At 36.8% G+C, this 26,406-nt stretch overlaps 3 protein-coding genes across 3 annotated transcripts; 2 read left to right on the plus strand and 1 right to left on the minus strand.

The window, feature by feature from the left end:
- The first annotated feature begins 4,129 nt into the window (after window positions 1-4,129).
- LOC121806746 lies at window positions 4,130-5,574 on the plus strand. The gene has a single exon (XM_042206879.1). It carries the CDS (start codon window positions 4,332-4,334, stop codon window positions 5,196-5,198), a length of 867 nt encoding a protein of 288 aa, XP_042062813.1. The 5' UTR covers window positions 4,130-4,331; the 3' UTR covers window positions 5,199-5,574.
- Window positions 5,575-7,747: 2,173 nt separating this feature from the next.
- LOC121809939 (rho GTPase-activating protein 5-like) lies at window positions 7,748-9,843 on the minus strand. Its single transcript, XM_042210788.1, has 4 exons — window positions 9,346-9,843; window positions 8,841-8,961; window positions 8,648-8,767; window positions 7,748-8,570 (listed from the first exon to the last, which is right to left on the minus strand). The coding sequence occupies exons 1-4, from the start codon at window positions 9,741-9,743 to the stop codon at window positions 7,971-7,973; spliced, it is 1,239 nt and encodes a 412-aa protein (XP_042066722.1). The 5' UTR covers window positions 9,744-9,843; the 3' UTR covers window positions 7,748-7,970.
- Window positions 9,844-20,247: 10,404 nt separating this feature from the next.
- On the plus strand, window positions 20,248-26,252 carry LOC121808030 (CDPK-related kinase 3-like). Its single transcript, XM_042208366.1, has 11 exons — window positions 20,248-20,976; window positions 22,364-22,494; window positions 23,397-23,438; window positions 23,587-23,695; window positions 23,791-23,869; window positions 24,519-24,815; window positions 24,941-25,050; window positions 25,299-25,406; window positions 25,482-25,544; window positions 25,637-25,804; window positions 25,900-26,252. The coding sequence occupies exons 1-11, from the start codon at window positions 20,488-20,490 to the stop codon at window positions 26,032-26,034; spliced, it is 1,731 nt and encodes a 576-aa protein (XP_042064300.1). The 5' UTR covers window positions 20,248-20,487; the 3' UTR covers window positions 26,035-26,252.
- The last annotated feature ends 154 nt before the right edge of the window (window positions 26,253-26,406 follow it).

Raw genomic sequence — 26,406 nt, forward strand, 5'->3', positions numbered from 1 at the left:
AATCATTCCAATATTAGTTCATGGATGCTTTAAACTTTAACCCCATCTTTTTAAAATTTGTAAGCTTATTTTATTATATATCCTCTATTTGTCTTATAATTTTCGATATATCGAAGATTGATTAAACCAAAGTATGATAAATCAATGGTATATATTGATTTTTATTGCAATCTACTAGCACATCTCTAAATATATGAAAATGCACGCAAAATTAAGGTGGTGCATTAATTTAAATTCACTATGTATGCTCATAAATATTACTCATATATCTCTAAATGCGCAAAATTTAGTCAATGCATTACTTCAAATTCATCATTTTATTTACTTATATAACCTTTTCAGGTCACAATTTTGTACTCCATCCTTACTTTCTTTTTAGATAGTAGTATACTTTATAAGTTTTCATAATAAAGAATCATAACCTTTATTTGGGATTGCTCAATAGTGTATCCCAATTGGACCATTATACTATTGAGTTCATTATAGTACACTACGTTATTCTCCCTTTTTTCGAAAAAAAAATGAAATTAAGGCAAGTACAATTGAAAGTTCGAAACTCTTTCAAACTAAACTAAAATAGAGTCAATCGAGGATAGATGAATTAAATATCAACAAAAAAACACTATTTATAAATAATGTAAAGAAAGAAGAGGAGAAAAATGAATGAATTCATTTCCAATGTCGAATTTCGATTTCATCCACTATAATATGTATTTCCATACATGCATGCTCACATCAGAAACTACGATGAATATATATCAGGCTTTCAAAATTATTGAAGTTCAACTTTAGTTCAATCGTGTCCTCAAATATAGTGGATCATAGCAATTTAAATTTAAATTTTAATCTAGGCAACTAATTTGGCGGCCCACTTTTAGATGACCAGCCAATAAATATTTGATTGTGAAACACACACAAAGACTTCGCATATACTCAAATTACAATATATTTTTCTCTTCTTTGATTTATATTATATCGAAAGGTAACTCTCAAATTTATATTCCTTACGTCCGCCATTAGAAGTCCTGTTGACTTTTCTGCACTCATTTTATAAAAAATGGTACTAATAAATGATTAAAGTGGAGAAATGATAAAGTAAAAGAGAGAATAATGTATAGAACAATACTTGAATTCGAGACAATGTTACATAAAATTAGTCCTAGCTTATGAGTCTTGGTCTCCTCTGTATAACAAAATTAATATTGGATAACATGTATTAATTTAATTTCGAGGTAATTCAATCTTGAATTATATCATAACATGTTAATCTTATCAAAAGTAGCCACCATCAAATGAATCTCCCCTAGAGGTAGTGTTATTTATTACACTATTAAAAATATATTACAATGAAATATTGAATCTCGTCTTAAAATTAGCTATTGTAAATAGAAAGTATGTACTCCATACTTTGTGAAGGGGTATTCAAGTTCGACTTCTTTTATAACTTAACGTGACATCTCATAGTATATTATTTAGTATGCTGACATTTCAATTATCATCATAATATCGTCTAGTTTAATATAGTGGAGTATGATAATATAATTAGTACTTAATAGTGCAATAGTTTTAGATATTTCTCTAAAAAAGGAAAAATAAATGGTGATTGGAGCGATGCCATCCGGTGATGTTAGGCCGGACATATTAATATTTAACTCTCAGGTTTGTAATAGATTAATCAAGTCAGAAATAGCATTGCATACATCGCTACCACCATCCACATGTTTTTTTGTCAGAAACAATGACAAGATAAACAACAATTGGATTTAAACTAAGTATCTAATTTCCTAGAAAACTGGATATAGTTTTTCGTTGGTGTTCTTGTAGTATTTGTAGATAAAAATAATCTAAGTACTTCATTTCATAGAAAATTGGATATAGTTTTTGGGTGGTTGTAATTTGTACGTATTTAGTAGATATTTCCCATATAAAAAACAAATCAAAGTCGGCCTTTTCGACATCTTCAAAGGAGCCTTGGGAGTATAGATCGATAATTAGTACTCCACAATAAATAGTGCATTAAAAAATCTCTATCATATGTGTGTATGCCAAATACGTTAATCTTGACTGAGAATGTTAGGTACATTATTTTAATTTGTATATATGATATGAATGAATGAACAATGATCTACAGTTTAAAGTGCAATTTAATTCCTCAAAGTTTAGTAGAATTTTAATATTTTCTACGAAATTTGAAAATGATCTTAAATATTATCCATCCAATACAAATAGATATTTTTTGGCAGGGTTAAATCCTACGTGCCAAATTGTGAATTCTACGTGACTTAATCTAAATAATACATGAATTTAATGACATTGTTGTGACACCCTAATTCTTGAATTCGACGTTAAATATCATGTGCCTAATAGGATAAAATATGCCTCGTATTGTATCCGGCGGATTTGAAGAACGACCCGCTATGAAAAATTTATATCAGTCTTAAAGTTTGTAATTTTTAAGATCATTTTTAAAATTCGTGAAAAATGGAGTGGTCCAAATTTTTCAAAAAATTTATGGAGTAATATTTAAAACCAATATCTCTTGAATTTATACGTGCAATATCAGTTTCACTAAAATGGAGTAGTAGATAGAAGCAACACTGAATGTGGTCTCATAATTATTCATTTTCCTAGTATTTTTGCTAATTATAGGTTGTGTTATCTGATTTAAGAAGTACGAGGATTATTGTGTATTTGTATCACCACTCGTTGGTAATAAATAATCAAAAAAATTGATGAGTGAAGGTGGACCGATTGATTTTAAGAAGAAAAAAATGAGTACGATATGAGTAATCTTATTTTATTTCCAATTCAAGGCACGACACACAATCCATAATTTGGGTTTTTAAAAAAAAATGAAAACTTCCGAAGTCAAGTTGATATTATTGAGAAAAGTCTTTATTACTATATCTTTTTCCCCACGCTTTCCGCCAATCAACATTTAACTATAATTTTCGGAAACTTCTTTACAATAGAGGCAATAAATTAAAAGGTTTGGCATATAATCACTATTGTTTTCCAAGTGGGAGAAAGCGATGTGGTAAGAAATCACATTTAGGAGTAATTGATTCCTCTTAATAATATACAGAATTAATATATAATAGGGTTAATTATTCAATGACCTTAAGTAGTTTAATCAGATTTATTTTAATTTTAAAATTTTATTATTTGTATATTAATCTTTTAAAAAGTACTTATATCACCATTATTTTAACTCGCATCAAATACTATGAAATCATGGCATAACGTGTCTACTGTCTAAAGAAAGCTATACTTCTACAATTATTAATTTTATTTTATAAATAATTATCTAAAACTGATAAATTAAATTTATACAAATAGAAAAGATTGACATTTATAAAAGAACTGTGCTAAAGCTGATTCAATCACCAAAAACTTGGGATTAAATTGATAAAATTAATAAAAGTTGTATTGATCGAAAACATAACTAATTTTTGTTAAATAATTTTCTCTCTCTCTTGTTTTACTCTGTTCATTTCTCTTACTTTATTCCCTTTCTTATTTTACTCTATTCATTTTAACCTTTAACACATCAATTTTTTAAATTTTATGATCAAAATAAATGGTCCAACTAGCTTGAGACTGAGAGACTATTATTGAACTTTGGTTTATGTGCAAATATCACCCAACATTAACTTTCAACCAAATTAAAACTGATATGGTTGTCCAGTGACATCAACATGTGAAGTGGCCATGACGGGTCACACAATAACAAAGTTCCTAAGCATAAAAAATAAAAGAGAATAAATTTTAAAATTTGAAAATTTCAAAATAAATATAATTATCTCTCCACGCATCTAACAAATAATGTTGCACCAAAGAGGACATATAATTATTTTTTAACTAGAGCTCAAGTAGAACCTGAATTAGAGATTCACTCGATAGGCGAAGAAGAAACCTAACTGCGATGGCTATATAGTTAAATCCGACTACAGCCGCATTGATTTCAATTTAGTAGAAAAAAGAGTCGAATTGGTATAATAGGGGGTTAGAAAAATTTATGAATGAGGTGGTTTAGTTAAAAGGCTAATGATATCTCCAGCCAATAGCCGTTAATAAAATAATTAAGAGATAATGATTGATTTGATGATTAATGATATGTGAATGATTAAGAATAAGGTATAGGGGAGGGAGTGGTGATAAGATGGAAGAAGTCAACAGATCTGTGTGTCTATAAAATAAAAAAGGAAGAATGAAATGAATTGAACAGGCTGTCCAATATCCACGCTCCCCTCCTCTTGTCCTCCATTCATCTCTTCTCATATTCCAAATCAGATCCCGATCGAATCACTGAATCATCAATCAATCACGATATGAATATAGACGATCAATTACCGCCGCGGCGGAAGGGCCAATTCATGAAGCGCGTGGAGACTTCGGTATCCAGGCCTAGGGCATACATCATCCTCCTCATCCTGGCGTTCGTCCTCGGCTACCTCTCCCACTCCCACCCCCTCCTCTCCCAGACCGCCAGCGACGTCTACGAGCATAACAGCTTCCCCAACCAGTGCGGCGCCCCCGTCCCCTCCTCCGACGTCCGCCGCACCATCATCTCCCGCGTCTTCAACAACACCTCGCCGTGGGAAGCCTTCCCCCCCGCCCACGCCCGCCCCCTCCTCTGGCAGGACTGGAACAAGGGCTGGGGCTCGCAGATGCCCGTCTTCGAGCACCTCATCCAGCAGGTCCGCCCCCGCACCATCATCGAGGTCGGCACCTTCCTCGGCGCCTCCGCCACGCACATGGTCGGCCTCACCCGCAAACTAGGCCTCGACACGCAGATTGTGTGCATTGACGACTTCCGCGGCTGGCCGGGGTACTACGACGAGGAGAAGAGCTTGAAGATGGTGAACGGGGACTCTCTCCTGATGTATCAGTTTATGCAGAATGTGGTGAGGGCGAATGCGACGGGGAGTATAATCATGATGCCGTTCTCGGCGGGGACGGCGCTGGGGGGGCTCTGCGATTGGGGGGTGTACGGGGATCTGGTGGAGGTGGATGCAGCGCATGATTTCCACTCGGCGTGGGTGGATATTAACAACGCGTTTAAAGTGCTGAAGCCCGGAGGGGTGCTGTTCGGGCATGACTACGCCTGGGTTGGGGTGCGTACTGCGGTTCATATTTTTGCGAGGGTGCACGGATTTCAAATCAGGATTGACGGCGAGCACTGGATTCTGTATTGATGGGAATCAAATGCTAATAAATTTCAGTTATTGGATTGATTCTGACCTATCATCATCTCATATCATACGACGGCGTCAACGAGGCCTGTATCCCTCGGCCTCTCCTCTCCTCTCCCTCTCGAATTCGAAGCTGGATTGCTCAATGTCTACCTAGTCTTCTTCTTCTCTCTCCACTTCTCTATCCTTTTTAATTTATTGAATTTATGTGGGCTGGGATTGGACCACATCAGTAGGTGGATTTCATTTTCTATGAGCCCAATGAGTTTTATTTTTAATTTCTCAGTTGCTTTAATTTTAAAGGAAAAATGATATGAAACCTTTGAATATGATTTCGGACTAAAAATGAAGAATAAATTACAATATGAATTTGCAGAGATATAGAATTTTCCGTGTACGTGGCGTTTAAATTGACTCCGCCAACAAATGAGAGCAAAGATGGACACGGTCATGTATACTTAAACCTCCATCCTTAAATATGTGTCCATGTTCCACTTCGACCTCACATAGTTTGTAAAAATGTAAAAAGATATGGATTATAAAAACTAGTAGTACGATGGATCCTAATTCTATATATTAAAGTATAATAAAATGATCAAAATGAATTAATGAAGTGTGACGATTGTCCGATATAGTAAAATTAAAATAAGATGATTAATAAAAGACAAATAAAATGGAAAGTTAAAACACATGAAACAGAAGAATTACTATTATTTAAATTTGTGTGGGTGATATATGTAACATGATAACAAAAAAAAAATCATTATCTGGGAGAATGATTTGTGATAATACTATGCTCCCTTCGCATGCTATTTCTTGATAAATTGAATCGTTATTCAGACAAAAAATTGTAACCGTAAATATTCATAAGAATCATTTCTTTAATCGATCGATTTATCTTTTAATGAAATATAACAATAGAAAAAAAATTGACAGGGACTCCGCTGATTTTTTCTATACATTACATTAATTTAATAAGTATTGAAGATATTTTTTTATATAATTTCCGCTTATTTTGAATTAGAGAAAAATTGTGAGGGACTTAAGTAGTAAAGTTCCTTATTTCTATTTAGTGTGTCAGCGACTCGATACAAGTTGCCCGACGATCGACTTATGACAACCCAATGACATAATAATTGTTTGGCTCATGCAAAATTATCATTTATCAAGATAAGGATGTCCGAGAGTAATGCATGCAAAAATATCCACCTTACTTCAATTTAGTTTTATTCAAGATTCATGCCACAATTCCATAGCTAGCTAGGTTGCGCATCTCGTCGTTACGAGCTTCTCAAAATTTGTTTGCAAGGATCGATAGTATCATAAGAGGTAGGGTGATGCTAATAAATACTAAGTAGTATACTAACAAACAAGTTGTAGCACGGCTGGCAGCGCGGAGCTATGATAACCTTTAAGTCACGGGTTCAAATTCCTCCATCCGCTGAGAGATTTTCGGCCTTAATCCGCAAATCTGGTCGAGTAGGTGGATTCCATCAAAGAGGAATTCAGAATATCTTTGGACAAACCAAAATAAACACTAATCCTACTACTACTCTACTAGTAGATATTTGAATTAAATTTCAGTGTTCGTTCTAGAAAATGGCGAGTAATAAATTTTGCTACTAGAATTTGAAGCAAGATGCATAGAAAAAAAAATTCAATTTTCATCAAATTGTAATTATTAAAGTTGCCATTTTAGGAAAATATTATTAAATTGTTACTAAAATTTGCACCCCTCAAATAATTACATTTAGTCTTATTATTCATTAATATTATTAGTGAACCGACGCGGAGTATGATTTGTTTATTAAATATCATTCAATATTTAATGGAATAAGAATGCAATGTGAAAAAAATACACCTATATACTACTACAAAAACTCTAATACGAAGGACTTTTTTGATAGTCTGAGAAGAGAAATACTGCTGATAGTTATGGGAAAATGTGGTATTTTAAAATCGTAATAACTAGTACATAAATGACTTTCATAATGATAAGATCATAAGGTGCTAAGTTGAATTAATTAGAGAATAAATTAGATTTGGTTTTTTCAAATCAAATAAAAACTTTATTATAATCTTTAACCTAAAATAGGTAGATGTAACAAAGTCCACACACAAAAATAAAATACCATAAATTTCAAAATTAATCAGAGTAGAAAATCATGCAAAATTATTAACTAAACCCTATTATAACAATTAACAATACCTTATGTCTCAGATTCATAGTTAATTTTTTTGGTACCATCAACTGACGCAAACGTTTTAATAAAACAATAAATTCAAATCAGATATTCCCAAATCAAATTGTATGCCCATTCTTATACTTTTATGAAATATGGGCGTCGTTGTCTGTACTTTGTAGAAAATAGACAGTTTGAATTATGATGGATTGAAGTTTAAGGAGAATTGATTTATTAAAATGTTAACTGAGAATGAATTGAGATAGTTACAAGGAAGTATATATTCAAGCACGTCGGAGATGTTAGATTGAAATGTTTGGCCGATGCTACTTAGTTAGTAGTAAGATATTTTCCTTCATAGCCAAGAAATAAATGGCGAACATTATTTATCTTCTTTAATAAATAAATAAAACAAAGATCGAATTGTTTGGGTATTGTTAGAATGAATAAATAAACAGACTTGGATAAATAGAAAATCCTAATTTCCCAAGACAAACACCTAAGAATCATAGCTCCAAACCAAGCTGTCTAAAGCCTGTCTATTTATGTGGAAGAAAAAAAAAATAGCTAGCTTAAAAGCATTAAAAAGAGATTAACTAGAATTATATAGCTTCTTAGGTTGTGTCTTGGTCAAGTGGAACACTGGATGTCGGTATAGCTTTTGCATACCTCTCCGCAGACTAAGGCGATGGAGAATTCCGTCCTCTGCTTCATATTCCTCTTTGAAACCATGCCCGAAGGTTCGCCTTTTACGCGTGGTCGTGGTCATGGTGGCAGCCACCTCAGTACTAGTACTCGCGACTGCATTACTGCAGCTGCGAGATTCATCATCATCAACAACAACTGCAGCAGCAGCACTCTGCTGACCTTCTTGTCTCTCTGCAAGTGTTTTCTCTATGAAGGTCTTGACAAAGTTCATGACTTGGACAGCATGGACGAGTGCAGTCAGAGGATCAGCCATCTGAGTCATGTTTGGTGCGAAAACCATAGCAATGTTCCTTGCGTTCATCTTGTTACGTTGGTGGTGCTGCACCACGTCGGCCATTAGATTGATGGCCCAGTCGAGCAGCGCGCCTTCAGTAGGAGGAAGCTGTTTTACGAGCTCACTGCACTCTTCCTCTGTGTTGCAATGCATCACATCTTCTGCTTTTAAACAGTCAAGCACTCCTGAAGGAAGTTCTCTAAACCAAGCCTGATATTTATAACATCATTATGCATATATCTTTATACATTTGTTGGGATCTATCATCTAGTTCCAGTAGTTAATACCTTTATCAAACCAGATAAGCAGTGGACATCAATTCCATGTGGCACAACTCCTTTGTTCAGCTGCTTCCTAACACTATCTTCTTGACTATTCTCAGCATTAATTCTGAAAATTCCTTCTGCCTTCAAATTAACACACACACACAATTAATCAGATGATGAACTCATGAACATGTAGCTACGAAAAAGTGCATACTTGAAGGCCGCCTTGTTCATACAGCATGCTCTGCATCATGAGAAGAATTGTTGGTATGCTGTTTCCTCTTTGATCAAAGCTACACTGCATTGACTGGGCAGAAACTCCAAATACACTAGCACTGTCCATCATCATCATAAATACATATAATTCATCAGATTCTAACTCCACAAATCAATTTAATTCTCAACTAACCACTCACACTATGCACATGAACGCAACACACAAACACACAGCTATCAATATTGCGTATCATCATCCACCACTGCAATTATTGCAAACAATATTGATGAATTAATTTGATCAGCTTGCATACAACCAGATCACTTTTTCAATATCAACTCAAGACCTCTAATCCAATTCCTAAAATAAAATTATGTAATTTCCAAAATCCGGAAAATACACAATCTATCTACTGTGAATTAGGATTAACCATAAATTAGGGCATTAAATTCAACAATTTAACACACGGATTAGAAAATGAAAGGGGAAGAGTGAATTAAACCTGGCGCTGGGGGGTTTAGGAGGGATTTCGGGCTGGAGCTCTAGCGGTAGGCCCAGGAAGCCATCAAATCGGTCAAAGGTGACGTGTGACACGTGGCGTACGTCAGTAGGCCAGCCTATGTCCACGTCAGATGCAACGTCGTCGGCGTCGACGGAGCACGTCACGAGAGACTTCCTCAGCGCCGCCGCCACCACCCCCAGCACAGAAAACTGCGGCTGATTCTCACCATTTCCGCCTGGGCTCAAAAAAGGCGTGGATGCTGGATTCTCGGAAAATCCGCCGCCGTCGTCGTCTTCGTCATCAGTGTTGAAATCAGCGAAATAGCCGTCGTCGCCTTCGTAGAGAGGCGGCGGGGTTGAGCTGAGAGAACAGGATTTGGATCGGAAGCGGCGAGTCATTTTTTGAGGAATAAATTTATAGAACTACTCCTACTATAATTTAGAGAGAATTGAGAAGATGAAGATGAAGATGAAATGCATTGGTATTTGATTAATTCATTATTAATGATATGATGGTTGTAGTTGTACTATGATGTCGACTGGCTTTCATATACAGATTCATATTCCAAAATCCAAATTAATAAAAATACTTTTCCTTTTTTGTTTCCGTTTTAGGCCATCCACGACGCGGTCAGTATACCGTCTCTTAACCATCCCTTAAAACACTATTTGTGGGACGGAACCTACAACCCTTCGTCCCTTAAATTACTATTCATTCAATTTCATTTTTTTTATTTTTTTTCCACCAAATTCAATTAATAAAAACACTCTTCATTAAAAATAAAATAACATTACAACATAAAATAAAAATACAACTTAAAATTCAAAAAAATAAAAAAAAAGACATAATTAAAATCCTAAAAAATAAAAATGACATAATTTAAAATACAATTTTATAGAAAATTAAAAAAACTACTTCGCCGGCGAATCATCCCCCGAAGGCGGTAGAGGTGCCCTGAGGCCACTTGGAGGCGGGATACCAAGTTGTGCCGCCATAAACAGGACTCCGTTAAGTCAGGTTTCGTATTGGGTGGGCGTAAAGCGGGAAGTGTCCGCCATTGTGGCGGTCATCTACATGGACATAAGGGAGTTCGAGGGTCCCCCCGAGCCCGAGCCCGCCTGGCTTGATTCGGCTCGGCCCCTCCTCCCTCTAGCCGCCTTCGCCGCATTTCTCCCTTACGGCGACGGCGCCCACGGGAGGACCCCCCGGCATCGTCTGCCGGGGTCTCCTCCTCCAGCGAGGCAAACTCTTGTAGCCCGATGCCCGAACCGCCCTCATCAGACGAGTATTGGCCACTCGCCGTGTGCTTCGTGCGCTTCGAGGTCGAGCCCGAGCTGGACCGCACACCGCCGGCCCACCTTTCCTCGTCCCTGACGACCTCCCAAACCTCGGGATATTTGAATTGTTTGCCGGTGTCTTCGTAGTAGACCCGCAAAGCCGACCTCAGAATGTCGGCTCTCGTGGCTCCGCTTTGATACTGAGTCGCTTCATTCTTGTAGATGCTGCAGAATCGTTTGACCACTCCGTTGACTCGGTCAAAGTGAGCGCAGAGCATCTTATATGTGCGGCGGAGGGTCTTTTTCGGCTTAATCTCGTGGTAGGCCTCGGTGACCTTTTCCCATAAGCACTTCCGGGGTTGTTGATTCCCGACGATGGGATCGTACGAGAAGCTGATCCAGGCGTTGTACACCGCCAGCGTTTCTTTGGGGCCGTACGGATGCCGGCCTAGATCCTCCTCCTCCTCCTCCGCATCCGCCCTGGAGCCTCCCCCGCCTCGGCCGTCTTCCAGAGTGGGTTGAACCGGATAATCCTCCCGAATCTGGGATAATCCCTGCGAATACCGCAGGGCAGAGGGACGGGCGTTTGCATCAACATCAAAATTGGGTGGTTGGTACCCCCCGGCGTGCCCGAACCCTGGGTGCCCGGCGTCGACGAACAGGAACCACCCAATGTGTTGTACATGCTCCCCCAGTCGTCGAACGCATTGAGATCCCACGCGCCGGAGTTTCCGTCGTCGGACATTTTGTGATTAGATGTTAGATGAAAATTGGAGAGGAAATGGAGATGAATTTGGAAGAATAGATGTGTAGTTGTGTGTGAAATGAGGATGAATTAGGAGTATTTATAGAGTAAAAAAATAAAAATAATAAAAATAAATTGAAAACGACTCTTTTAAACGGTAACATTACCGTTTCACTTTTTTTAATTTTTTTTATTTAATTCAATTTTTTTTTAAAAAAATAATTATTGCGTCAGCGTGACGCCGCCCACTCGCGGGCCGACGAGTGGGCGTCACGCAGGGCATGAGAGCGCGCCACGTCGCCGCGGCGCGTGGCGAGCTGTCCCGCGTTACGTCCCGGCAGAACGGGTTTCGTGACGAGATGGTGACGGGCTGGGGATGAGACGGGGCGCCGCAACGCGTCGCGTTGCCCTCCCATCCCTGCGTGACGGGTTCCGGGCAACCCGCGTGACGCGTTGCGGGTGGCCTTACTATATTGTTTGTTTGTTTATTGACTTATTCCTAGATAAGATTTCATTTAAAATCTTAGTCAAAATTAAATTTAAATCAAACAGATTTCTAAAAGTTAGTATTTTGTTTTATTTTGCTCGCGTTAAATCTTTAAATAATAGTAGTACTACTACTAAAGAGTGATAAACAAATTAACAATATAACATTTAATTACTAAAATACTTTTAAAAAAATTGTTGGGCCCTACCCCCCATAGACCTCCCATGCCTCCACGTAATCAAGTTCGTGCATGCAAAAGTGAGGAGATGGAATTTTTTTATATTTATAATATATATCATTGACTACAATTTGTGTTTTTTCAATATATTATCTCCCTCTACCCTTAAATTTTATAATATTTTTATATGGTACCGATTTTAATAAATGTAATAGACAGGTTGACAAAGATAGTAAAAAGTAAAATATAACAAATTTTATGGAACAAACAAAAATAAATATGTTGGTGTACAAATTTATAGGGACAAAGAGAGTAACATTTTGTTTGGAATAGAAGCAAATGTACTAGTACTATATAATATACTACTAGTATTTCTGTTTTTTCCTTTGTAGAATTACACAAGGACGAGAGAATTAATGGGCGCTTGGGGTCATGTGATTGGGCTTATTACATTTGTAGGTTGGTTTTTGACATTGCTCAAGGAATGACAAAATTAAATAAAATTATGTGTGTGCGCTTGTGAAGTCATTTTCGTCCTATTACATGTGTAGTGGCAGTGGCAGATAGTTACTTTTGGAGGAACAGAAAGAAGAAAGTTAATTAGTTTGATTAATTATTTTCCTCCAATTCTATCGCATGATCATGTATCAGATGCCATGTTTGCTTCCCTACAAAGAATTGAGAGATTCCTGCCTCTTTACTCTTCAGCTCTTCTCAACTTTCTTTTATGTATAGGAGAAAAATGAACTACTCACGTACATATGCCACTAAATTAATTACCAGTCTGATAATTGTTTCCACATCTAATATAGAAAGAAAATGGAAATTCTGCTAATAATCTACTAGAGTATAATACAGTAGGCTGTAGGAGACTAGGAGTAGTAGTAGGAGTGATGTTTATGTTTCTCCTCTCAAATATTCCAAGCTCGGATAATATGAGTAGATATGCTCAGAAGAGCAATAGTAATACTATTACTATCATAGCAAAAATAATTACAGAAAAAGGTGATATTAATTCAGCCCTTGCAATATTCTTAACGACTTCAGCTACTTTCTTCAATGACTATTTGTTTTGCATGCCAACACAGTACATGATTTTAAATTATTAAATTCCCAACATGTACTCCTATTTTTAGAAACCTTTTCACCTTTACCTAGGGGTAAAAAGTTTTATTTGAATAATATATTTATGTATAAAAGATTTATTCAAACAATACTTCTTTTACATACGGTATTTCTGACATACCTCCTTTTCAGTATCGTGCATCTCAGTTCCTTGTTGAAAATTTGACGTTTTCGACAAGCATTTGGAATTGGAGCATTAGTTTTGATAATTTTTGTATTGTTTTGAGTTGTAGCTGTGTTTATCATTAATGGCCGGAAAGGCTATTGGGATCGATTTGGGGACGACATATTCGTGCGTGGCGGTGTGGAGGCACGACCGTATTGAGGTATAGTAAACGATCAGCGCAACCGCACCACGCCGTCTTATGTGGTTTTCACCGGCATTGAGAGTCTCGTCGGCGACGCCGCCAACAATCAAGCCACCAGAAATCCTTAATTAATTGTGATATTTTAAATCACTTTTTTAAGTTCATGACATGTAGAATAAAAAGTTATGTTAAAAACCACGTTGATTTAATTGTATCAAGTATGATAAAAAAACCTCGTAAGTTAGTCAAATATAGTAATAGACATACCGTGAGAAATACTCCCTCCGTCCCATAGTAGGTCACACTTTCCTTTTTAGTTTGTCCCACAAAAAATGTCACATTTCATCTTTTGAAAAAAGTTTTCTCTCACATCAATTATAAAATTATATTTTCTCTCACCACGTAACACACAAAACAACATCTCCTAAAATCTCGTATCATCTCCCAAGCGTGCCATCTTCTTTAGGACGGAGAAAGTACCAAACAAGGTGCAAAGTTTATGATATTGTATACCAATTTCAAAGTTCGTGGGAAATACCAAATTTTAGGCAAATGATGATTTTATGGACCAATATCCCTAGAAAATTTTTGTTACGATATAAATGTAGATAATGTTTGATAGTAGTATCTACTATCTAATAATAATATGCAAGCGCGATAAATGTGCGACATCCACATCATGCTCATGATGGCACATGGAATGTTATTTCCATCCCCGCCTTTTATTCATTCCTTAATTAATTAAGAGTCTCAATATCTCACTTACTAAGACAATATCTCTGACTATTAATGTATATTTATATATAAAAAGTTTTATTTGAATAATATATTTATGTATAAAAAAATTTATTCAAACAATACTTCTTTTAAATACAGTATTTATTTTCTGACGTACCACTAAAAAGATTCTAAATATGAGTTATCACGCTTGGATTTAACGATAATAGAACAAATTATAGTTTGTCCCTAACAATACATCTTAATATGAATTTGAGTGTCCATTAACAAACTCTCACAAGTCATACTCGTAAGATTTGTGACAAACTGCCCCTACCATTCAAATTCTTAACATATGCATCCAACTCAAGTAATAGAAGCTACACTCATATATTAAGAGCATCCACGGTGGAACGGTTATCCTGACGGACTTCTCAAAAACACCTTCTGCCACATCATAAGGACATCTCACTGCACAATGGCAAACATCTCGGCAGACATCCACAATAATAAAAATTCACAAATTCACCAAATTAAACAATTTACAGAATTAAAATTTTGACACGAATACGGATAAAATGCAACCACTTTATTTAAAACAAAAAACAGAATTATTAAAAAAATACATAGTTAAAAAAACAACCTCAAACTTCGACAAATGCGGCACCCGTCTCACTTCTCGTCGTCCCCGCCGCCAGTCCCGGCGCCACTCTCGGGCAGGGGTGCCATCCCAAATCGAGTCTCATAGTGTCGATTGCATCCTTCAACATGATCTTATATAAGGGATCATTCGCTGCATACCACTTGTCCATGGTGTCGAGCATACTCTGCGTTAGCTGCACACGGGCGAGATTGTTGAGTTCGGGAGTGACCAGGGACGGAGATTCCGATTGACCTCGTGGGACTCGCTGGCACTTCCCCTAGCCATCCGCATCGCGGTCTTTTGCCCAACCGGGCGACGGCGGCGGGAAGACGTTTGAGGGGTCGGGAACTATGCCTCAGCGTCAGGGAGTTCATGGGAACCGGCACTGCTGTTGTACTCCCCGGAGGCGTTGATCTTCGTCCGCTTCGGCCAGTCAGCTTCAACACCGCACTAAACTTGGCGGAAGTCTGCACCACAAGATAGACCTCCCAATATTTGAACTCCCCGAAACCCAATTTACTCTCGGGGTACTGCTGGTGAGACAAAAGCTTCACATCATCGGCGGACATGCCGCTTGATGCCGTGCGGAGGTTGTTTTGGTAGATGCCGGCAAATCGGCTGAGCTGCCTCCTCAGCCGCTCCAACTGTTTCCGGCATTGCTCTTCATTGTGAGGCTTCCCACCTGGCGGTTTGAATTGGAGGTAGCTTTGGCTAATGCGCCACCACATTCTGTCAATGTGTTGTTAGCCTCGACGTAGGGATCCTCGACTACACCGACCCAGGCCTTTGCCAGCGTGACGCACTCCCCTATGCTCCAGATGGTCCTCTTTCTCCCGCCGGCTTCCTCCCCCACCCCCTCGGCCCCCACCCCACCCTCGTTCCCCGCACGCGAGGACGAAGTAGTGCCCGTGTCCTTCACTCTCCCCTGCTTCCGCGTCCTCCCTGCCGCCGGTTGCATCTCAGTGGGAGGCTCCATGACAGGAGATAGTTCCAACTCCTCAAAAGAGAAAGTCTCGATGTCAGTGAACTGAGTCTCCAGAGGAGTACTCTGGGGGAAATCACTCTACAATAAATCCATGTAGGGGCGATAGACATTGTCCCCAGGTGATTGGGGGACCCCCTGTATGCTCCTCCCTGCAGCGGCAGGCATGCCCTGCATCATCCCGGGCATTTGGGGCATCATCCCCGTCATCGCGGCACTCACCCCGGGCATTTGGGGCATCATCCCACCCATCCCTGCACACCAAGGGGGGTACATATTGTAGTACCCCTGCATCATCCCCGCCATTTGGGGTTGGGGCATCATTGGCGTCATTCCAGGCATCATCCCGGACATCGGTGCACTTTCGCCGATGTTTCCCCCAACTCTAACGGGAAACGTCGGCGTTTGTGACTCGCTCGTGGCGGGGGAATCACTATCGTGGTGCTCCATTTATCCTCAAAAGAAATGAAAGTATAAAGAGAGAAACTCGTTAAAACAAGTGGTGCGAATGAAATGAAGTTCAAACAGCCGTATATATAGAGTTTTTTTATAAAAAAAATTAAAAATCGGGACGTCCGTTGGGAACCCGCAATGGCTGACGTCATGACGGACGTCGTCGGAAATTCACGGAACTCCAATGTCCGCAAGCAACGTCCGCGTCCGCCGGTCGCTCACCTAATGACGGATGTCCGGCACTCCGGTCCAACGTCCGCCACTGCGGATGCTCTAAAGTAAAGTTGATTATATAGTACAAAATATAATCTATTTATGTACACTTAATTTGCTTTGAAGATACCCATGAAAGTAACTCCTTTTAATACGTAAGGTATTAACATATGGTCCCACTAAGTATAAGTCAGAGAAAAGCTCAACTAAATTCCCACCTAAATATTTTTCTTAATATTCAAGCCTCGTTTTATTGGATATTGTCATTAAACAATTACCAGCCTAATATTTTATTCACACACACGTGTATAGTGATTTATCAATTACGGAGTATATATTTACATTAACACAATCTTGATTTATCAATTTTTCAAATATTGATCTGAGAGAACCTAAGACTAATTTATTCACAAGGAGAGATCAAAACTCAAATCAATGTTAATCATATCTAGCATATCCTGAAATTAAGTATATGCCGCAACTACTAAATCGAATAACATCATTACTCAGTCTTATCATCTCGGCTAAGATGATATATTTCTTAATCGACACAAGATTTTAAGAGTTATTGGTTAATGTGTTTAATTAGAGAGAAAAATGTGTTTAAACTGTTAGCACTATTAAACCTGAAATGGGCCTGGGCCCAAATACTCAACAAGGCCAGCCTGATTCGTGTAGTGGCAAGCTCTGGACAAATGATACTCCTATTAAAATACAGTCACCAAATATGAAAGGTGAAATAATACCATCAGATTTTTCATATTACAATAATTATTATGACTCTTGCCGGATTTTAACTCATTAATTTGAAATTGTATCAACACATTATATAGACCAAAAATTAAAACCCAATAAGACTTGAATTAAATAAGTTGCTACTCAAGTTGGAAATAAATTACTTAGATCATTAATTTAACCTAATATTACGTGTACGACTAGCAATTAAGTTTGGAGCCTTTATTTCAATTGAAAACACATGTCGACTAGGCTCCGCAAATAGTGCATTTTGGGTCATTATCGTATTGATACTATAACGATACGACAAAGCTAAATCCGAACACGACGCTGTAAGGAATACGAATACAACATGACTCATAAAGACACGAACACGATAGCGTCAAGTTTTAATTGATATTGACATATCCTGATAACACGACAATATGATGAAATTTAAATTCGACATGGCACCATAAGTAAAAAAAATTGTTTAAAAAGTAACACTCAAATAAACCATAACTAGTAAACTAAGAACTAAAATAATCATTTAATAAAAATAAAATATGATATGAAATTATCGCCACTTTATCTTACCAACATGAACACCATAAACACATCAACATATTAATTTCGTGCATGATTGTATCTTGCTTTGATATCGTATCAAAACTTATCAACCCATACTGTAGCATTTGAATTTGTTTAAAATTTGATTTGCAACTGCAAAATGTGTTATTGATTATTGGATGTGTCATTGACTCATTATTGAATGAAAGAACTGATATATAGTGCAGCAGCAAAATGTGCGAAATGAAGAATGCATTTAATTGTTAGCATAATTGAGTTTTGGATATTAGTAGTTGCATGATAATATAGTCTGTTTAATTCTGCTGGGCACTGGGTACTTTGTAGGTGGCTTGTAATTTCACATTATTGCTCACTATCACTTAATTAGGTTACTATCCCAACTTGCTTTATTTCATAAAAATAAAATATAAAAAAATCTTAGTTCTTATCCAAACAGATTGACCTTAAAATTATACTCCATTTATCTAAAAAAATTTGTCTCGTATTTCCATTTTCATCCGTCTTACAAAATTTATTACATTTCACTTTTATCATTTTTTGAAGTGGACCTCGTATTCCATCAATTCATTGTCACTCACATTTTATTATGAATTGAAATATAAAATTAAAATTCGTATTTTACTAATTTTTTCAACTCACTTTCAATTACATTTCTTAAAATTTATGCCGAATCAAAAAATGACAAATTTTGTAGGAAGAAGAAAGTAAATTTTACCAATGTTGTGCATTATTGTACTAAAATTTAAAGCGCAAATGATTATAATTTAATAGGGCGAAAACAATTTTTTTGAAAAGGGGCAAATTGCCCAAAAAATTTGATCAAATTCGAGTTAATCTCGCGACTTATAAAAATAATTAATACTACTATATCATAACTTTGATATATTTTTGTTTGTCCCACACACAATAAATTGACTTGGCACACATAAAATACTATTCGAACAAAACGTTCGACTATAGTGAATCATCTCTTTAATTTTTACACATGTTCGCAATATGTTAATAAATTCAGAAACATAATATGATGAATTTTTTTGCCATCGGTAATTAATAAAAATGTTAAAATTACGTAATCTAATTGACCATTTTAAATAATATTATATTAACTTGAATTTGACTAAATTATTTGAGTTTCTTATTGGCAATTGGCCTTTTGAAAAAAAACGCGAATGTCAATAAATTTTTGTAACATAATTGATCAGGACAATAATTACTGTCAAGCTTTTATGCTAAAAAGGAAAACAAAAATAAATTTAATCGTAACTAATAAATACATTTTTTAACCGTTTCCATAATGATTATTTGAATGTTAGATTCCGTACGTTATTTCAATTCACAGTAGACGTTCCTTTTTTTTCATCGTCCATCAATTTTTAATTCGATTTCCTATAATTAATGGGACATATATAAAGAGCCGTTTTCCTTCCACTTAATATTCTACAGTCTTTACACAAATATAAGCAAGCCCTTTAATATGATTTTGAAAAAAATTTAAAAATACTATTTTTATACTGAGTAAATGATCGATTTTGTCTCATTATTTGTGGCGTTATCCGAAATGTCTCGCCGTTTAAATGATTACTCCTCCGTTCTGTGTTAATAGAGTCGTAATCATGGTCTACATGTTCTACATAATAGAGTCATTTCTATATTTGACAAAAAATAATAGAGTAGCTTATTCTTTTTTAGGATATGTTTGGTTTGAAATATTATATCCAATAATTAAATAAGTATTCATATGTTTGGCTCATGAGATTTTTAAATACTCTCTTCGTCCCATAGAAATAAACCTTTTAGGGTTGACACGAGTTTTAATGCGTAATTGGTAAAGTAGGAGAGAAAGAGAAAAAATAGTAGTTGAAATTGTGTAGTGGATGGTGGAGTCCTTAAATGATAAAGTAAAAATGAAGGAAAATAAAGTTGCTATAAATGGATATGGACTATTTGTATGAGACGGACGAAAAGAAAATATGACATATTTCTATGAGACGGAGGGAGTAGATAATAATATGATAATGAGTCATAGTCATCTATCCAATAAAATAATCTAAAATTTTAATCTTGGATAATCATATGATAATGAGTCATAGTAACCAAATAAAACCTTAACATATTAATCTTCATGGCGAAAATAAATGTCTCTATTGATAGGAAACGATAGGAACATTATTATATACTAGTACTTGTTTCATTTTTAGGAATAAAATGTCCGAAAAAAAAAATTATGGTGATTGAAATATCGACGCTGCAACTGAAATTGCATGTCCATAGAGTAATCGACGTGTAACTTTAAAAAATTAATGTGAAATTTAGGTAATCGGCGTAGATGTTTCAATAGCCAACGTTGGATCATTTTCGATTTCGAATAAACACAATAGGACAAAATCGAGTATCCATCTTTTAACTGGTAGTAGTACTCCATATATTAATGAGAAACACTATTTCTAAGTTACAATAGTGATTCCTTTCCTCTCCGCAGATCTCTCTTTCTAGAAACACTGTGCATAAGATTCCAAGAATCAAATGAATGTGTGTAAATGTGTGTGTTTTTGTTTGTTTGCCAGTTTGAAAATTCGCAAATTACTACAAATACAGATACAGTTAGAAATCACAGTTGCAAATAGAGACAGAAACGTATATACTTTTGTACTCCATCCAATTATAGCTTAGTGAGTATAGAGAGAGAGAGAGAGGTGACAGTCACTGCTGATGGGGCAGTGTTACGGTAAGACGATCCCCACCGAAAACGACGATGGGTACCCCACCACCACCGCCGCCGCCTCCGATCTCCCTCCCAGCGCCACTCCGGCGAGATCCTCCGCCGCCAACAGCCCCTACCCCAGCGCCGCCGGCGTCTCCCCCTCCCCGGCGAGGTCCACGCCGATGAGGTTCTTCAAAAAGCCCTTTCCTCCGCCCTCCCCGGCCAAGCACATTAGGGCCTCTCTCAGGAAGCTGGGGCACAGGAAGAAGTCGCCCCGCCACGGCACCATTCCGGAGGATGCGCCGCCGCCGCCGCCACAACAGCAGCAGCAGCACGCGCTTGATAAGAATTTTGGGTATAATAAGAATTTTGGGGCTAAGTATGAGCTTGGGAAGGAGGTTGGCAGAGGGCATTTTGGTCATACCTGTTTTGCTAAAGGGAGAAAGGGGGAGCTCAAGGACTTGCCTCTTGCTGTTAAAATCATCTCCAAACCTAAGGTTTATCTCTCTCACTTATAATGTGCTTCATTTTACTGCCCAAATAAAAATCTTTATTTCATAGTCAATTGATTATCTTTACAATGAAGAGGCATCTTTTTTAGCTTCGATTAGCTGATCAACAATGTATTTATGGTTTGAATAGGTTGGTGAAGTTTAGCAGATCAGGAGAACAGGTTTAGGGCTGTTGAATGTTGCTACCAAAGCATTTAAGATGTTTTTTAATCGGATCAACCAGTTATCCTTTTGAAACCTAACTTGCAGGATTTGATTCTTAACTGATTCAACTCTAATTAGAGTAATATTTTGTTGTGTATTGGGTTATAGGAAGTTAACGACCTTAAAACTGGAACGGGTTGCCATTGAGTTGAAGGGAGGTTGTGGTTTCAGATAAGGAAATGATTGAGTTGTCATATTGGTTATGGACAAAATAGCATTTAATTCGAAAATTCATTTTTCTGACGCCGTTAGGAAGTTAACGAACTTGAAACTGGAATGGGGTAACCGTTAAGGTGTACGGAGGTTGTGGTTTCAGATAAAGAAATGATTGAATTGTCATATTGGTTATGGACAAAATAGCATTTGGTTCTAGAATTCATTTTTTTGACGACGTTAAGAAGTTAAACGGCTTTAAAACTGGAACGGGGTAACCGTTGGGGAGGTTTGTGGTTTCAGATAAGGAAATGATTGAGTTGTCATATTGGTTATGAAAAATAGCATTTAGTTCGAGAATTCATTTTTCTTATGACTTTAGGAAGTTAACTACCTAACGGAATGAGGTAACTGTTGAGCTGAGGGAGATTGTGGTTTCAGATAAAGAAATGATTGAGTTGTCATCTTGGTTATGGACAATAGCATTTGGTTCTAGAATGCATATTTTTGACTGTGTTATTATGATATGTATCACGAGGTCCCTTTCAATCGTATTTATGTTGGTATGAGCTTTAATATGAGTGCTCCCATTATGATATGTGTTTTGCTTTCCCCTTAAAATGATTGTCGAATTAGAGAATGAGCTATAAAAAATCTACCTTCAGCTTCAGAACATAATAATTTTTCATGATGTCCTTATTGATACATTATTTTGGAGATGATGCGAGTGCACAGTGAGCAGACCACAATCAATATCTTTACTGGTGGAAGAAGTAAACCTTTGGATTAGAGTGACTTTAAGGAAATCATTAAGGGTACTTCGAAAGATTACATTCCAACTTTAGCATGGTGAAACGGAACGGAAAGAACCGTATTTGTCATTTCTCTATGATTTAGGGTTTAACTGCACAATTTTCTTTATACTTGTGATGAGTTCTTTCCTTCTTTTTCTTCCTGATTTTAGAATTTATGATGTTATGCAACTTGATTAATATCTCAACAAACTTTTGCACAGATGACGACTGCAATATCCATTGAAGATGTTCGCAGAGAAGTGAAAATTTTGAAAGCTCTCTCAGGTCATAGACATCTAGTTAGATTTTATGATGCTTGTGAGGATGCCAATAATGTATACATAATAATGGAGTACGTACACTCTCTCTTCCCCTGTGCTGTTTTTGTGCATAACTGAATCTTTGTCTAATGAAACTTTCTCTCTCTTCCCCGGTGCTGTTTTTGTGCATAACTGAATCTTTGTCTAGTGAAACTTCTTCTCTCTTCCCTGGTGCTGTTTGTGTGCATAACTGAATCTTTGTCTAGTGAAACTTGCGGTTTTTCCTGATTGACCCTTTCTTTAGAGACTTTATGTCCTTGATATCTGCTAAAATATTTTGATACACCTTTCCTAGGTCAGGCAATTTTTTAATAGTTTCTTAACCTAGGAACTATAGTTGATGCTTGCTAAGACATGCTAAAATTTACTGTAAGGTTCTTTTCCAAAAATAACTTTATATCGTCGTTAACCTTATGGTGGAGCCTATATCCATTCCCCCATCTAGGATGCAGATTTAGTTAAGTAATTTCCTTTATTAGACATAAATAACTTTCAACAATTTTTTTATAGAACCGTCTCATTGAGTTTGGTCTGTCATACAGATGCTCCACTTCAATACAACTGATATGTTGCTTCTAATAGTCTTACTTTCTCAAAATGAGAATTATGGTTATCAAAGTGATGGCTATTGAACTAAAATTGTTATTTTGGTTCTATCTTAGGACTTTCGCCTATGTGATGGTTTTGTACAAGTTTTTTCTATAACATCCCGTAATAGGTTATATATATAAATTTTCCTTTCGGTATGAATGATCTCTTTTAAATTAAAGGGTTTATAAATGAAAAATACATTTTGATTTCAAAACACTTTAGATTTAGGAGAAAACATAGATACAATTGGAACTGGGCAGGTGATTTAAAAGTTTGTACCATGAGTCTGTGAACCAATAGAGTATGTAATTCTGATATTGGCACTCTCTCTCATTTCTTGCAGGTTGTGTGAAGGTGGAGAACTGCTTGACAGAATATTGTCAAAGTAAGTGATAGAAGTTTTCCTTTCATAGTCTTCCCGCACTCTATTAGGGAGGGGAGGCTGAGAAAAGCTGATGTTTGTTTATGTTCTAATTTCAAGCCATCTTTACAATGCATGCAGCAAAACACTCACAATAGTTTATTCATTTCAGAGGTGGTAGATATACTGAAGATGAAGCAAAACGTATTATTGTTCAGATTCTTAGTGTTGTTGCATTTTGTCATATTCAAGGTGTCGTACATCGTGACTTGAAACCCGAGGTAAATGGAATTTTATTTTGCTATCCATTTGCTATAGCTCTTGATAGAAGACTTCATCTTTCCAACATGACATTGATGCTAATCCAAATCCTCAGAACTTTCTATTTACCTCCAGAAGTGAAGATGCTGATATGAAGCTTATTGACTTTGGTCTTTCTGACTTCATCAGAACAGGTAATAATCCATTTTATCACCTTTTCTGGGAACTGCTATCTTTCGCCTTGCTGTAACTTAAATTTTATTCCTATGTATGAGATCAGCTATTGCCCGATAAGTTAATTATTAAATGCTGAGAAAATGTAGATTGTATTAGATTCTTCTGGGTCAACTGCATCACACTGCCTATTTATTTGTACTTAGTTGATGAGTTTGATGGTATTTTCTTGACTTGCTCGAGTTTTCTGATCCGGTTGTGCCTCCCATTTTAGTCGTCTGGCTCTGCGGATTAAGAGTTTTTCTTAAGCTTCTCACTTTCTGTGCATGCCATGTGCAATTGCTATCTGTGGTTGTTCTTTTGAGTATTTGTATAAATTTTTTGTTTATCAGTTCTTTCGTCTGGCTTTCTGAATTTTGTCAGTTAAGTCTATGACTAGTTCCTGTTTTCTTCCATAACATTTTGACTTTTGGAAGTGATTAAGTGAACTTTCCCTAACGCACATATCTATATCAGTAAAAAATTAGAAATGGTTTTTAATTTTTTGTTTATACTGTTTCAGTGAACCAAAAAGTTGTTACCAACTTAGTGCTGAAATCCAAGCATTCGCTGCATTAATTAAGCAGATATCTTAGTTTTCTAATTTTTGCTGCATATTTGACTTGGCAGATGAAAGGCTAAATGATATTGTTGGAAGTGCTTATTACGTAGCACCTGAGGTTCTTCATAGATCCTACAGTGTGGAGGCTGATATATGGAGTATCGGTGTCATCACCTATATTTTGCTCTGTGGAAGTAGACCGTTTTGGGCAAGAACGGAATCTGGAATATTCCGTTCTGTTTTGAGAGCTGAGCCAAACTTTGAGGACGTGCCTTGGCCATCTGTTTCTTCACATGCCAAGGACTTCATAAAGCGACTTTTGAACAAGGATTACCGGAAAAGAATGACTGCTGCTCAAGCTTTAAGTTAGTATTTACTCCATGAGTTTCTCATAAAGTCCAATTTGAAATCGCCAATATATTGCTAAACGATGCTGCTAACTTTACTTTTCAAAGTTTATGAACTAATATATATATCCTTGCATATGCAGCTCATCCTTGGTTGCGAAGTGAGAGCCATCCAATTCCGTTAGACATATTGGTCTATAAGCTAGTGAAGTCGTATCTACACGCTACACCTTTTAAACGTGCAGCACTTAAGGTTGTGAGCTATTTCGCGAAATGTTATTTTAGAAGTTTGTTTAATTTAACAGTTTTTGTCCTTTAGTTCTAAGTTACTACAGATGTTTGAGGTCTATTTGCATATGATTTATCTCGAGTAGTTTCCACAAATTTTCTAAAAACGCACACCTTATGTGTGTTTCGCTTTTCTCTATTTTTTAATTTCGTAGATTTTCCCTGTTTGATGAGATTGTCGCGATATAGTATTAATTGATCTTATATATATAGGCTCTCTCAAAGGCATTGAGTGAGGAGGAGTTGGTCTACCTCAGAGCACAATTCTTGCTTTTAGAGCCTAGTGAGGATGGAAGAGTCTCTCTCGAGAACTTCAAAAAGGTCATCGAGCTTAACCTCCCGTCCCTGAATTTCTGAATCATGCGTGCCCATATTAACATGGTAATCGTTTTGCAGGCTCTTGCACGTAATGCTACTGATGCCATGAAGGCATCTAGGGTCCCGGATATCCTCCACGCGGTTAGCTAGCCAAGCCCTAGATACATATTTAACACATCACAAGTACTTAACTTTATGAAACTAAATAAGCTAATTTTCTTCTGTTAATTCAGATGGCACCATTATCTTATAGAAATATGGAGTTTGAAGAGTTCTGTGCAGCTGCAATCAGCACTTACCAACTGGAGGCCGTAGAGAGATGGGAGCAAATTGCTTCCACGGCTTTCGAGCATTTTGAAGAGGAGGGTAACCGTGCTATATCAGTAGAGGAGTTGGCTCAGGTATGTATCTTGTCATCAACTAACTAAAATGTTGTGTGTATCGCCTGTGGTGATCCATGTTCCATCGTAGCTTAATGGAATTCGGGTGAATGCAGGAGCTGAACGTCGGGGCTAGCGCGTATTCGATGCTGAGAGATTGGTTGAGGAGCGACGGCAGACTGAGTTTGGTGGGATATACTAAGTTTTTGCATGGGCTCACCCTTCGGAGCTCAAACATGAGACATCATTAGCTAAGCTTAGCTTCTCTTGATTCTTGATTTAGGGAATCCTCGAAAAGAAATTATTTTGGTGGACACAGATTTTGCGCATAAATTTATAAGAATTTCATGTACAAATGTAGTAGAGGCATGCCCCCCTCTTTAGAGAATTCATACTTTTATTTTGTTTTTTTGTTTAATTTTTATATTCTTGATATAATGATTAATGAATGGAATATGTGTTAACGAAAGTGTTTTGTGTGGACAAGTGTTTTGCACTACAGTACGTGTGCAACCGTGTAACATTAGGGATATTTTAGACTAGTTTTTATGTTGGTGGCAAGAAAAACAAAAGATCCCATTGATTTAGTCGTGCTAAATCGGATAAAAAGATTACGTATATTA

This window comes from Salvia splendens, chromosome 6, assembly GCF_004379255.2.
Source record: "Salvia splendens isolate huo1 chromosome 6, SspV2, whole genome shotgun sequence".
Classification (NCBI taxonomy): domain Eukaryota; kingdom Viridiplantae; phylum Streptophyta; class Magnoliopsida; order Lamiales; family Lamiaceae; genus Salvia; species Salvia splendens.

Bases quoted from the DNA above. Each gene is read 5' to 3' on its own strand.
- LOC121806746 (XM_042206879.1), top strand. From the start codon at position 4,332: ATGAATATAGACGATCAATTACCGCCGCGGCGGAAGGGCCAATTCATG.
- LOC121809939 (XM_042210788.1), bottom strand. From the start codon at position 9,743: ATGACTCGCCGCTTCCGATCCAAATCCTGTTCTCTCAGCTCAACCCCG. The intron at 8,962-9,345 runs GTTTAATTCACT...GATGATGGACAG, and splicing joins CCTAAACCCCCCAGCGCCAG to TGCTAGTGTATTTGGAGTTT. The intron at 8,768-8,840 runs GTATGCACTTTT...GTTAATTTGAAG, and splicing joins ATGAACAAGGCGGCCTTCAA to GCAGAAGGAATTTTCAGAAT.
- LOC121808030 (XM_042208366.1), top strand. From the start codon at position 20,488: ATGGGGCAGTGTTACGGTAAGACGATCCCCACCGAAAACGACGATGGG. The intron at 23,439-23,586 runs GTAAGTGATAGA...TATTCATTTCAG, and splicing joins CTTGACAGAATATTGTCAAA to AGGTGGTAGATATACTGAAG. The intron at 25,805-25,899 runs GTATGTATCTTG...GGGTGAATGCAG, and splicing joins CAGTAGAGGAGTTGGCTCAG to GAGCTGAACGTCGGGGCTAG.